Source organism: Lissotriton helveticus, chromosome 7 (assembly GCF_964261635.1).
Source record: "Lissotriton helveticus chromosome 7, aLisHel1.1, whole genome shotgun sequence".
Lineage (NCBI taxonomy): Eukaryota > Metazoa > Chordata > Amphibia > Caudata > Salamandridae > Lissotriton > Lissotriton helveticus.
In genome coordinates this window covers 813,766,666-813,781,652 of record NC_136068.1, presented here as the reverse complement: position 1 = coordinate 813,781,652, position 14,987 = coordinate 813,766,666, and the positions used below count along the sequence as shown (strand labels likewise).

General features: G+C 49.0%; 1 protein-coding gene across 2 annotated transcripts in view; it reads left to right on the top strand.

The window, feature by feature from the left end:
- The window catches only part of DDX46 (DEAD-box helicase 46), a 1,223,843-nt gene that overhangs the window by 455,306 nt on the left and 753,550 nt on the right, over window positions 1–14,987 (top strand). For both annotated transcript variants that reach the window (XM_078653270.1, XM_078653271.1), the window contains exon 9: window positions 7,700–7,820. In XM_078653270.1, coding sequence (XP_078509396.1) covers window positions 7,700–7,820 — 121 coding nt within the window. The remainder of the gene's footprint in view (window positions 1–7,699; window positions 7,821–14,987) is intronic.

Sequence of the window (14,987 nt, the reverse complement as noted above, 5' to 3'; positions counted from 1 at the left end):
TTGCCTGATAACTGATGCACTTTTCCTTGGTGTGCCCTGGGTCCCTCCCAATGAGGTAGCCTGTGTTCTTTCCCTAAAACCTTTACTAAAGCCTAAACCCAATTGGCATCTCTGGCCACATGTCAGCCCCTGATAAATGGTACCCTAGGTACCCAGGGCATTGTGACCAGAGAAGACCCCTAAGGGCTGCAGCACTTATTGTGCCACCCTTAGGGGCCCTGTACTCTGACACCCACACACTGCCTTTGCAGGCCGAGTGTCTTGGTACAGAACTAATCAAAGAGTTGACATGGCACACATCCTGTGTGCCATGCTCACAAACACACTGCCCTGGCATACATCAGTCACCCCTCTAGCTGAGTGCACTATGCCAGTGGTGTGGGCACCGGTGCATGAGCCCTGTGCCCCTACAGGACCCAGGGCCATTCCTGGGCACTGTAAGTGCAGTGATGCCATTAAGAGTATATGGTGCTGGGAGGTCGTCATTATGAACTCTACAGCACCATGATGGCTACACTGAAGACTGAGAAGTTTGATATCCAGTTTATCAGCACATTAAACCCACACTGATGCCAGTGTGGGATTTAATGCCAACTGCACTACAGAGGGCAACTTAAAGTTGCTCCCTGAACCTAACCTACAATCCACGTCTGGTCTGAGAGGTGGCCTAGGCTGCCACACAGCAGACATGTTGCTGGACCCCTGGGTAGAGAGCCATCCGCTCTCCTGGGCCTGCAGCAGTGCACGTCCTGGGCGAGGTGCTTGGTCTTCTCCCCCCAGGATGGGCAGGGGAAGCTTCAAAGGCATGCCGCCTATGTGAGCTTTTCCAGGCTACTTTCTGTACTACGCAACTGGCCCCCACCAGTTCTGACCCCCACTCTGGCAGGAAGACTGTTGGAAAACCCCAAGGAAGGAAAAGGGGTGTGCCAGCCTCTGCCAACGGTGAGGTGAAGCACATCTCCAGGCTCTCGCCATCTTGAGGATGGGGAGCACTGCCCAACCAGAGATAGGCTCCTGCCCCCCTCCCACAAGAGAGGAGCAGGATAGGAGGGTGTACTTACCCGAAGACTGGGACCCATTGGTCCCTGCCCTCACCCTACCTGTAACGCCCCTAACTTTGGTATTTAGGGTCATCCTGAACATTCCTTCCTCAGATCCAGATTTGAAACAAGCAAGAAGATCAAGAAACCAGAAGACCTGCCGTGTAGCTGCTCACAAGAGTACGGCACAAACTGACTTGGCCCCAGCCCTACCGGCCTGTTGATCCTTGAACCTGCTCCTGCGAAACTCCGGCACATTCAGTGTTCAGCAACCTCACAAACCCGGAAGGACCCGACTGCCTTGAGACTCTACCAAGACTGGGACTCCCACGAGCAGTGGTTCTGCTGAAAAAGCAACACCCCTGGTGCCAGCCAGGAACCGCGAATCCAGCACACTCTGCACCCGCTGAGCCCGGCCCGTGCCTGAGTGGACAAAGACCCTGAGGACGTTCCCCCCAACGATTGTGACCTGAAATCCAGTGCCCAAGGACCCTCATCGATGACCCAGACGACGCCTGCAGCCTCACAACCAGGGACCCCTCCAACCGTGACCATCAGAGGGTAAGATTTCCCGACGTCAAGACACCTGACGCCCCAAAGCCCCCTGTGCCCAACTTCGGGGAGCCTACCTATCCTCCAAGATCCCCACTTACCCCTCGAAGTGTTGGTCACTCCTGAAGAACCTCCGTCCCCGAGCCTGCAGCCTTTGTTCATCTTCCAAGTTCTCCATTGAATAACATTGAGCGCCCGACGGCTCAAAAGCACCCTGCACCCAGTTGCCTGATTGACCCTGGCAGTGCAGCCTTTCCCCTAATCTACTTCCCCATTTGCCCTGAGCAAGTGACCGGAAGCCTAACTCCCACATCCGCGTGGCCTGCTTGCCAGCATCCACCAACCAAAGGCCCCCTGCCTCTCATAGAATACCATTGGGCCTAGCTACCCAAGTACCCGGTTGCCCCTGTGCCGCTGATGGTGTACCAACTGTACCTACCTGAACCTGGGTGACCCCCAGAGTCAATGCCCAGAACCTTAACTCTGCCAGTCGAGTACTTGCCCAAAAGCCAATAACTCACTTTTCTTCCATAGGGTAACATTGACTGGTTTAACTTGGAAATTCTTTTAAGTGTGGAGTTTTGAAACTTTAAAATATTCATCTCAAATCAGCTGAACAGCGAATTCCGATTTACTCACCTGATATCAGGAGAGAACCCAGTGCTGCATCTTTTAGCCCAGCACTGACCGTACTTACCAGTAACTTGAATTTCCTTCCATAGGAATCCATTGTCTGATTTTTACCAGAAAAGTTTCTAAGTGTCGATTTCCAAAAAGTACAACTATTCCTTAAACATCGCCTATATGACTTAAACACATTCTTTCAACTGTTTACAGGAGATGCACCAGTGCTGGATCAAGGATCCAACACTGAGTAAGAAAAAGTAACAATAACATTACTTACCTGCTAAGTGAATTTCCTCTTATAGGATAACATTGGTGATTCTAGCTAAAAAAGTGTCAACTTTTAAAATACAATAATATTCCTTAAAAATCACTACTGTAACCAAGACGCTTTTACTTAACTGTTTACAGGAGATGTCCCTGGACCGAATCTAGAATCCAGTCCTGTGGTTAGAAAAGTAATGTATAAAGTAACTAATTGCATTTATCTAGAAATTCCCATTTAGCTCAATGATGCATTGTGTTTGAAATTGTGTTGCCTATTGCAACAACTGTAACTATTGTAATCAAAAAGTCTATTGCCTATTTGAAAAGTAAAGGTTCTAAAATAAAACAACTATATATTTTGATACAAAACAATTGGCCTAGAGTTCAGTTCTTGAGTGTGTGAGACCATTTGCTGACTGAGTGTGTACAACAAATGCTTTACACTGTCCTCTGATACTGCCTTACTGCTCGACCAAGATACCACTTTAGAGAGTAAGGTTATATCTAGCTTTAACCTCTGCCAAACCTCTGGGGACTGTGGACTCTGTGCACACTGTACCTTACTTTGGTCGAGTATATACAAAGCCACTTTCCTACACACTGCATAATAGGTTCCATTGCACCCGAATTATGGCAGTGCTGAGTAGGACACATTCACACTCCCCACTCTCCTAGTGCAAGCCTGCTCTCATTCAGCACAGGGGTCCCACATCAGCAATCGGACAAAGATTCTATCCAGACCAACTATTTGGGGTTGTCCAGTTGTGGGCCTGTGGGAGTTTCTTCCGAGAACTACCTCACAGCTGGCACAAACTGAATCCCTCAGGTCTTGCTTTTTGCAGCAGTGTGGTCTTACGCCCAGGCCTGCTTCCCACGGATATCAGCTGTTTAGTAAGGATTTCCGTCACCACAAAAAAGGTTATGGGTTTCGGCCCACAATTTCGCCAATGGGTCCATTGCTGCTACACCGCTCCTGGATCCAGGGTGTGGGTGAATGGAGTATTGTCTGCACCATTTGCCATTACCTGGGGGACCAGACAGGGTTGACACCTATCACCTCTTCTCTTTGTGCTCTACATGGAGCCCTTCGCGGAGCGGATCTGGGGAAATCCCCAAATTGCGGGCTTCCAAATGGGTAGTAGGGAACACAAAAAAGGATGATGTCCTTTTGACTCTCACCGACCCAGATAATACCTTAGAGGCCGTAAGGGCGGAATTGACCTCATTTATTGGAGCATCTGGGTTCAAGACTAATTTACGAAAATCTTCCATTCTTAATTTGACTATTGCTGACCTGGTGAGGGCCTGTCTTATCTCAGTTTCGCTTTCGGTGGTTGGACTATGGACTATCATACTTGAGTCTGCAGATCAATTCCACGCTTGCGGCCATAGCCACCCATTATGGAGACCTCCCAGCGAGCACATGGTCCGACCTTACAACCTCCGTACGGCAGAGACCTCCGTACTCTGTCGTAGTGCCGCCTTTGGAGGTGGGAGTTCCCCAGGGGTTGATTTTGAGCCCCACTCTTTTTAACATCTATATGTCCCCTCTCGCGGCACTGGCAGAGTCATTTGGCGCCCAGATTGTCTCTTACGCCGACAACACCCAGCTTCTCTTCACCTGCAGAGGGAACTCGGACTTTGATGGTGAGAGCATTAAGTGCTGTCTGGGTGCGGTGTTTGCCTGGTTTCAACTTAATCAGCTGAAATGCAACTCAGACAAATCTGAGGTCCTTTTCTTTGGTTGTCCTCCGGACCCCGGTTGGAAGTCCTGGTGGCCAGCAGGTATGTATCCCCCCACTGCTGACACTATGGCGGCTAAGAATCTTGGAGTCAAGGTGGACAATTGTCTCTCATTCAAACCACAGATTCTGGGTCTGGTTGGACAGTGTTTTGGGATACTAAAAATGCGAAGGAAATTCCTTCCTCTCCTCTCTATTGCCCACAGGAAAATCACGGTGCAAGCATTGGTCGGATCAAGGCTGGACTACGCTAATGTACTCTATCTTGGCCTGCCTGAGTACCTGCTATCACGCTTGCAGGTAGTGCAGAACTCGGCTGCTCGGGCAATCTTTGGCCTCGGCCGTAGATCCCATGCTGCAGGACTGTTGAAGTCTCTTCATTGGCTGCCAATCCGGAAACGCATTATGTTCAAGGCCCTTACCATCGCATTTAAGACTCTCCATGGCACCGGTGCACTCTATCGGAGGAACAGAATTGGCTTTCACCACCCGTCCAGAGCCTTACGGTCGGCTTCATTGTCACTGGCCACGATCCCAGTAATTAGGCGTGCCCGGATTTAAATACCTTGCGCCGCGGGCCTGGAATGTCCTGCCACTCTCGTTAAGAAAGAGTGAGAATTTAATGTCCTTTAGGAAAGAGCTCAAAACGTGGTTGTTTTCTCAGTAACCCTCTTCCCTGTGGGGGTTATGCTGTCTATGGTCTGATAGCGCCGGGACACTCTGCCAGAGTAGCTGAGCACTCAATAAAACCCCCAATAACATAACATAACAAGAACCCTTGTCTTTCCTGGTTAGGATGAATAGCAGTCAAGATGATGCTTTTGCCCAAAATACTTTATGAAATTTAAACCCTTCGCTAGACTCCTAACCCCCAATCCCACTCCCCCCTCGGATTTTAGACAAGCTACAATCCCTTATCTGGGGCTGTATTTGAGAGGGTAAGCATGCTTGGATGCTTATCCCCCACTGTCGGCTGGGGGACTGTGAGTCTCAAACTTGCACTTCTATTTTCAAGCCGGACAGCTGCGCTATATGGTGGAATGGTCCTGACCTTACACAGAAAAAAATTTGTGTTTCATCGATCAGGCTGTTGAGGGTATTAACATTTGGAAGGTGCGCTGGCTTCCGAAGCCCCATAGGCCAGCAGGTGTTTGTATTTTGCCAATGGTGCGAGCCACAGCTGGGGTTTCGGACAGAGTACAGTTGAAACACGGTCTATCTATGCCCCTGTCCCCACAAACACCCGCGATGGGTAACCTGGACTTCCCGCAAGCTGCCAAAAGGTCAGTGTTTGCGGCTTGGCAAGAGGCTAACTGCAAGTGAATAGGGGACTTGTTTGAGGTAGATGGCCTTATGGACTTTCCAACGCTTCAGTTGGCTTATAACATCCCTAACACGGCGCTATAGTAATACCTAATGTTCGCCCATTGGATGACACAGCCCTGGCTTCCTCCACATGACAGCCGGTTGCTCACGCCTTTTGAGATGTGGTCATCCAATAAGAAACTTCTGTCTGACATATATGCCTTTCTTCTTATCCCTCAGACCCCCTTGAAATCCACCGCAGAGACCAGATGAGAGGGGGTATGCGGGCACCCCTTTACGGACAGGGAGTGGAATGACATCATATACCACTTTTGGACATCAGCCCACAACACCACTAGTAAGATGATGTTCCTGAAGATTGCCCACTACTTATATCTTTTCACAGCCAAGGTTGCCACATGGGACCCGACCAAGAGCGAAAACTGTTGGCCTCAATGTGCCAAAAGGGAGCCCTTACGCACTTGCTATGGCAATGCCCTAAACTGGAATCTTTCTGGGAGGGGGTCCTGGAAGCGGTGAACACTCTTTTTTAAAACCGATACACTTGATTTCCCAGCTATGTCCTCCTAGGTCTCCCTAATCCACTCACATACCCATTGACTTTGTGTAGAGGGAAATCAATTACTTTGGCACAAGGGGGCAGCTAAACGGATTCTTCCTGCTAGGTGGGGCACTGAGGTTATGCCCACACACCTAGACTGGCTGCATAAACTATGGAAACTATTGGGGATGAAAAAGGTAACTGCAATTTCCGCCTCCCTCTAATTTGATAAAATGTGGCAACCTTGCCTTAAAAACCTCTCTACGGAATACTGTGAACTGTCATTCCCATGCTACTTTCGATACTCCACTTCACCTGGTCAGGTGACCCTGTTCCACATTGAGCTCCTTGGGATGGCATTTCCTCACATTTTTGTCGGGGCATGCCCAGACTGGTATCGTCCCCCCATTCTACACTCTGCCCTTTTTGACTCCTTTCTATCTTTGTCTACTTTACACCTCCCCCCCCATGCTACATTCATTGAACTGCAAAGCATGCATCACCACCGGCCAGTGGATGTTGGTGGGTAGTTATTGTATATTCTTCTTTTCATTTGAAAATAATAAAAAAATATTTTAAACTGAAACTTGACTGCTATTTCATCATTTTTGTGTTTCTGTTGCAACAAGATTAAAAAACAAACTGTGTTTTCACTTTTGTGCATAGTTTAATAGTACACAGATTTGACATTCAAAGGTTGCCCCTATTTTCCCCAAATCACATAATGCATGGAGTCCGAAAAACGTGATGAAGTGGGTGACATCTGTATTCTTTTCATCACCGCATCATCTCATTATACCAATTTTGAGAACTTCCTCTCTAAATTGACTTCTAAAACAGATCTGCATTTCTTAATTTTAGTTTGTATCTTCTTATAGCTAAATGTTTTAATGCATGCAGTGTTAACATTGAGAACAGTAATGTCTGAATGCACTTACTTGCAAGAATAGTGGTTAATTAAACAATTTCCAAATCCATTACTTGCCTTAAGTGTAAATGTCTAGATCTATTTGTGGTCGTCAGTTTAATGAGGCTTTGGTCATTGAATGCTTTTCTAGGTTTGCATACTTATTGTAAATACATATGCTGTGTTTAATTCATAACCTTTAAAATGATAGTTGAATATTTAAATGTATGTTTACTTTGCTAACATACTAAGTGAATGTTTTTGATTTTTTTTTTGTTTTTCTTTGAATCAAATAAATTCTAACAAAAAATACTTTGTGGTAGAAATAATGCTACATATCTAGAACTTGCTTCGTAATTCGCTGAACCGTGTTCCCTTAAAATCTCATATTTTGTAAGGTTGCCAGCTTCACTTATCACAATCTGAGGATCAGGTTTCAAATCAGGTGGCATTGTCGAATGCAAGCTTTACGAAAAGAAACAGTCCATATAATGGAGTGGTTCCATGAGTACATTTCCATTGGTTACCTACTTAAGTATGTGTTTGACTTAGTTTTTGCTCATAACTTCATTTTGTTGTTCCTTGTATGAAGTAGGGCTTGATCTGCCATTAATGATCAAGACTAACAAACTCAATTGAATAATTTCATGAAATTTTGTATAATTCAGCAGTTCCGTTATGTTGATTTTTTTTTTCCCAGAGGTGAATACCTACAGGCTTGAGTTGGAAGGAATCACGGTCAAAGGAAAGGGATGCCCCAAACCCATCAAACACTGGGTTCAGTGTGGCATTTCAATGAAAATTTTGGCTTCTCTGAAAAAGTGAGTATATTTTTTTTCCAAATTTCGCAATGTTTCATCATTTAGAGGGATGATGCTGCAAGTTCCTGTAGGGCAGAGCATCTGGTTTTGCAGACTCGCTCAGGTCAATGGGTTTGGAAATATGCCATATCTGTGAGGCTTTATGGTTGCAGATACTGAAACTGTAATTAGACTTCCTTTATTAGTGTATCAGTCCATGTCCCAGGAATGTGTGTGGGCCAACAGTTGCAGACCCGCAGTTCTGGTTGGCGAAAGGAAGTGGCCAGGTGGACTTGTCCTGCTAGGCAAAAATGCAGCTCCTTGCATATGAACCCCTTACAACACAGGCCGTTGAGCCGCCAGTGGAGAGATGGTTGAACAAGAAGCTTGGGTGGTGAACTCTGGTGCAGCTAGCTTAGTCAGAATAGTGTCCTTCGGCATTTAGAAGTGCGGGTCTGCATCAGAACAACACATCGAACCAGTAATACATAGTTGTAGGAAGCTGGGTTTCTGTTTCAGTAACCCCCCCCCCCCCCACACACTTTTTTGCTAGATTTCTGATGCACTTTGACTTGATGTGCACTGGGTCCTTGCCAATCAGTTTCCCAAGGCCTGTGTTCTTTCCCAAAACTGTAACTTGGTACCCCAAATTGACAACTATCTGGCCATATGTAAGTCCCTTGTAAAAGGTACAATGGGTACCAAGGGCACTGTGACCAGGGAAGGCCGCTAAGGGCTGCAGCACATATTGTGCAACCCTTAGAGGTCCTTTACCTTAACACACACACGCTGCCATTGCAGGCTGCATGTTTTGGTGCAGAGAAAAGTGAAGCATAGACATGGCACATATAGCTGTGTGCCATGCCTGCAACCCACTGCCTGTGGTATTGGTAAGGCACCCTTCTTTCTAGCTGGGTACACTATACCACTGGTGAGGGTACAGTAAACCCCTACAGTGTCGAAGTACATTCTTGGACATTGTAAGTGCAGTAAAGCTGTAAAAGAGTATATGGTCAGGGAGTTTGTAATTATGAACCCCACAGCACCATAATGCTTTACTGAATTCTGGGAAGTTTGGTATCAAACCTCTCTGCATACTAAACCCACACTGAAGCCAGTGTGGGTTTTATTATACAATGCACTCAGAGGGCCCCCTGAAAAAACACCAGCCTCTGGTGGGTTCCCTGACTGGTAAGCACCAGCCTGCCACCACGAGACATGTCTGTGGACGCCTGGGGTGGGAGCCTTTGCTCCCTGAGCCCAGAAACAAAGCCTTTTCTCGGCTTAGGTGTTCACACCTCACCAAGGTTTGGAAGAGCCGTCTGTGGCAGTGGAGCTTCAAAGGCCATGCCGTCTTTGTAATATGACCCCCAGCCCCTCCTGCTATCAGGAGGAGGCCCCTTCCCGTCTCCCCTCCTTTTCGGTGGGAAGACAGGTGGGAAAAATTAGAACTGCCCAGAAGGTGTGCCCACGTCTGCCAACCCCACCCCACAGGATCCGGATTGGGAATTGTGCCCACTCCACCACGTGGGGTGAGCAGACCAAGGGGTGTAGTCACCCTAAGTTCAGTAGCCCATTGGGTACTGACCTTGAGACCCCTACAACACCCCCTAAATACAGTATTTAGGGGGTATCCCGAAGCAAGAAGACAGAATCCCGCAACCTAAGAAGCATGACTAAAGAAGGCGCCAAACAGAGGAGACTGCATAGAATAACTGACTTGGCCCCAGCCGTACCAGCCCTACTGCAGTTTCCAGAGATGCTGCGCCAAAAGTCTCCGTGTCCTGCAGCCAGCGACCTCCAGAACCCCTGGGAGCACTGACTGCCGAATCTCCTGTGAACAGCAGCTCTGTTCAAAAGAAACACCCAAGACAAACTGAGCCTGCTGAGGACAAAGAAAACCGATGCCTGGAACCACCACTGCACCAGACGCCTACGGACTGAGTCCACGTGGCTCACTGATCCCAGCGAGGTCCCCCAGCACTCCAGAGTCCGAGTCCACCATGGGTTGACCCCTCTTGGACCCGCCTGCAGCCTCTGCACGGAGACCCCCCCCCAACCGTGAGTTGCCTTGTAAGGTGAAATCCAACCTCAAGACACCCCTCCATCCAACCACCCTGCGCCCTGGTGAAGAGAACCCAAGGGGCCCCTGCGTTCCCGAGCCCTTCAACTTACCTGCGTGCTGTTTGTTCCACCTGGAAGTCGTCCTGGACCAAGCCTGCAGCCAAAATCCAAAACCGGCAACTCCCTTTGAAAACAACAGGGCACTCGACCCAAATCTGCACTCTGCCATCCGGTCACCCCTGTTGTGGGTGCACCTTGTGTTCTAATCTGGATCCCCCTTTGCCCTGAGCTTAATTCCAGGAGCCTTTCTTCCAACCCTTTGTGGCCTGCTCGTGAGCAGCCAACAATCGGAGGCCCCCTACACCCTCATTGAATAACATTGGGCCTCAGCATTCGACCCTGAGGGAACCTTGGTTCTCCAGTATTAGGGGTGTCTTTCATAGATTCACATGCTTGAATATTCCCCGTCGTCGAAGTGGGAGTCCCACGGTAAATAAAATAGCAAAAATGCTAAATATATATAAATATATATAAACATAATACCAGAAAAAGAAAGGAAATACAACTGAAATCCTCTAAAAACGATTCCTACATAGGAATGCAAGGCAAAGAGAAAAAACTATTTGTAACACATTAGTGTCATTATGTTAGTCCAAACTGCAGCCAATCAGGCGCCAGCACCCTCTAGAACCTTCTCCTCAGAAGCTCAAGCCCTCAGATTTTCTACCGCACGTCGTGTGAAGGGAGTCTCCCTGAGCTCTGCTCAGTTTTCTTCTCTTATCTTATAGTTCCAGAACTTTCTACAACATGTCAAATAAGAAGTCTTTATTTAGACCCTGCTCTTCTTGTGGGAAGCTGCGCCTTTTTGAAAAGGACCCCCACCAGAAGTGTATTTATTGTTTGTACCCGGATTATGAGGCTGGCAGCTGCAAGTTTTGTAGAACCTTTTCTACCAAGACTCTTAAGGACAGGGAAGGCCGTCTACTCCTTTGGCTGCAACGTCTTAAGGACAAGGAGTCTGTACTGTCCGACGCTGAAAGTTTACATTCTGGTTTCTCTTCAGCAGCCTCAAAGCGTGGTAGTGCTCAAGAGGTTCCTTCTCCTTTCCTCAAGAAGCCTAAATTAGCCTTGTCTGTGGCTCCTGTGGTGTCTTCTGCCACTCCTACCACCTCTACGCCCACGAGACCTGGCTCTCCGGCGTCTTTGGCTGTCTCTCAAGGTGTTTTCACACCTCTTAAAGTTCCGCCGTCGACGGGAGCGTCGTCGAGCGCTCCGACGACGAGAGCGGCATTGCCAGCATTTTCGACGACGACGCTGACTACCACTTCAGCATTCTCTTCGTCGATGACGGTTTCGTCGTCTGCGTCGACGAGGGTTTCATTGCCATCTAAGCCTGTCCCGTCGACGATTCCTATCTCATCGACGAAAAAGAGAGATTCGACGTCGACGAAAGACCCGAAGTCATCGTCGCCGTCGACTAAAGCCTCGTCGGCAAAGAAGCCCTCGACCAAGATCTCGTCGCCGAAGAAGATATCGTCGACGAAGACAGGCCCGTCGAAGAAGACTCCGTCTACGGAGTCAGTACCAGCATCGACGACGGCCCCGTCGACGCCGACCCCGTCGACGACTTCATCTAAAGTGGCTCGCCCGTCGACAGTGACCCCGTCGACGACCACCTCGTCGACGAAGGTTTCTTCTAAGTTACCATTGACAACAGCTAAATCAGCCTCGTCGACGTCTCCAGCGACGGCCGCACTGATGTCGTTCGCATCTATGCCGTTACTGCCAATGAAGACCTCTAAATCTTCAAATCCTCGCACTACAGTACCCTGCCAACAGATTTCTGATCCAGAGCCTCAACCACCTTCTCCGATGTTCGCAACTACATCTGAGCATGATACAGACTCGGAGCATGAAGAGGACACGTTTGGGACAGCACATAGTCCCTCTGATCTAATAATTAAATGTCAGGACACAGACTCTGACGATGGTGATGACCCCAATTTTCAACAAGAGGAGCATTTTACTCAAGCTCCTGTCGCCACTATTCCTCTGACCTTAATTTCTCATCTCCAACATATGGTGGACGATTATAACCGCCGTTTTCCTGCAACACCGCAGATTACACCTGCGCAATCTCCCGCTCCTGTGGTACTACCTCCACCTTAATTGCCGCCTATCGTACCACCTGCGCCTTCGTCTCAGGTGCATAGAACAATTAGCATCCATACCACTGTATACCCGCGGGATGCGGATGATGAGGAGCTGATCGCAGAACGGGAGGAAGGTGAAGTCCCAGACAATACGGATGATGAGGCAGGTGACCAGGATATGGCCGAATGGGATGATTATCGGGCGCAGATGCCCTCTCCTCAACCTGGTACCTTCAGTGAGTCGCCACCAGTAGACATTGCCAGTTTCCACCTTTTAATGGATAAAGCTGCTCAGCGTTTCAAACTTCCACAATCACAACGTGAGGAGGATTGTTTTCTTTATTATTTTAAAGATAAACCTTATAGGCAGGTACACACAATCCCTATGATTGATTTTGTTTGGAAAGAGGGCATTAAACTAATGGGTACTCCAAACTCCTTACCTGCTCAGATTCCGCGCCTTGAAAAGAGGTACAAGGCCCCTACTGGTTCTCCAGCTTGCCTGACTTCTCATCCCAAACCGGACTCTGTCGTGACTCAGGCCACACAGCGTAGAGCACGGAATCCAGCGTCCCAAATCACAGCCCCTCCGGATAGAGAGGGTCGACGCTTAGATGCAATTGGCCGCAAGTTCTCAACGATGGCTTCAACATCTGTCCGGGCCTCCAATGCCTTAGCCATCTTGGGACGTTATGACCGGCAGATGTGGTCGGACATTGCAGATTACATGGCACTCATCCCTGATGCTTCCAAAGCTGTCGCACAACAGATTCTCCGCGATGGACAAAGGGCGTCGGAAGAAATTATCGACTGTGCGGTCGATATTGCTAACACAGGTTTCCGCCTCCTTGCCAGTGCAGCGGCTCTCCGCCGACAAGGCTGGCTGAAGTCCACCTCCTTCTGGCAGGAAGTCCAAGCCAAAATACTGGATATGCCATATGATGGGGAATTGTTATTCGGATCCCATATCGATGATGCCCTTGAGTCCATCAAGAAGGACACTGATACGGCGAAGTCCTTGGGCACACTGCAATTTCAGAAGCAGTCCTTTCGAGGTGCACGCGGACGCGGCACTTCTTCCAACTTTCGAGGTGGGCAACACTACCGCTCCTACAATCAGAGCGGCCAACGTTACACGCCCACTCAGCAATCTCGACAACAACCCTCCAAGTCATACAGAGAAAAGTCGTCCTATCGTGGCGCCAATCAGAAACGCCAATGACTTTTGCCACTCTCAAAGTGTTGGAGGACGAATCTCTCTGTTTTATTCCCAGTGGTCCTCGATCACCTCGGACCGCTGGGTTTTGGACATTGTCAAACGGGGTCATACCCTGGAGTTTACAGAGATTCCTCCTTGCACTCCACCTCGTGGCCCACCTCCTTCACATCTCGAGGAGCTTTACCATCAGGTCTGTCTTCTTGTGTTAAAGGTTGCAGTCGAAGTGGTCCCGAAACATCAAAGAGGGAGAGGTTTTTACTCTCGATTCTTCCTCATACTCAAGAAGAACAGAGATTGGCGACCCATTCTGGATTTGAGGGCTCTCAACCAATTCCTGAAGTCTCAAACATTCCGTATGCTGACGCTACTGGAAGTCCTGCGTCTTTTATCCAGCGAGGATTTTATGACCACCATAGATCTTCAAGACACACATACTTTCATGTTCCGATAACCACACAGCATTGCCAGTACCTGCGTTTCAAAGTGGGACCAATGCATTTTCAGTTCAAAGTTCTACCCTTCGGACTACGCTCAGCTCCTCGTGTGTTCACGAAGGTACTGGCCTTGGTGGTGGCTCACCTGCGTCTACAAGGAGTTCAGATCTTTCCCTATTTAGACGACTGCCTTCTCAAATCTCAATGCCACCATCAGCTGGGTCGGGACACGCACCTTTGCCAGCAAGTGTTTCGCTCTCTGGGGTTGACCATCAACATCGAGAAGTCAGTTTGCACCTCTGCAGACCAGATCCTTCCTGGGAGCGATCCTAGACACGCAGCTCTCAAAAGCGTTTGTCTCGGAAGAGCGGCGTCTGAAGATCCTTCGTCTGGTCTCACTCATTCGACGAAAACAGTCCGTTTCTGTTCGGACGTTAAAATCGTTCTTGGGAATGGCTTCATCGTGTATCGCACTGATCCCAAATTGCAGGCTGCGCACCCGTCCTATTCAGGAAGAACTGGACTTACAGTGGCGTCAGGTCTCCGGATCCTTCAACGACCTAGTTGCCGTCACAGCTCGCATGAAAAGGAGCCTGTTTTGGTGGGCGCAGCCCGCAAATCTGAAAATGGGTGTGTCCTTCCTCGATCATGCTCCAGACCTTACGCTGACGACGGACGCCTCCTTAGAGGGGTGGGGCGCTCATCTCCAGGGTCTCTCCATCAAGGGCAAGTGGTCGCCGACGCAGCGCACGTGGCTTATCAACAGGCTAGAATTGATGGCGATTTTCCTAGCGCTCAAGTTCTTCCTCCCAGTTGTTCACGGGGAGTCCGTGCTAATTCAAACAGACAGCACCACCAGTATGCACTACGTGAACAAGCAAGGGGGGACCAGGTCTCCACCTCTGTCCTGCTTGGCCCAGTCGATCTGGGATTGGGCTCTTCGCCATCACATCACCTTAACAGCTGTCCACCTTCCGGGTGTGTCCAACCTCCTGGCGGACTCTCTGAGCAGGTCCACTTCCTCAATACACGAATGGGAACTAAACCAACCGACTCTAGATCTTGTATTCCGCCAATGGGGTCACCCAGATCTCGATCTCTTTGCAACACCGGAGAATCGGAGATGCCCGTCTTATGCAAGTTGGCATCCCCACCCAGGGTCCTGCGGGAATGCCCTTTTGATCAACTGGTGCGATCTATTCGCTTACGCTTTTCCACCGCTCCCATTAATACCGCGGGTACTGTGGAAGATGCGGAGGCAGCCCTGCCACATCCTGTTGATCGCACCTCGTTGGCCCAGACAGGCATGGTTTTCGGA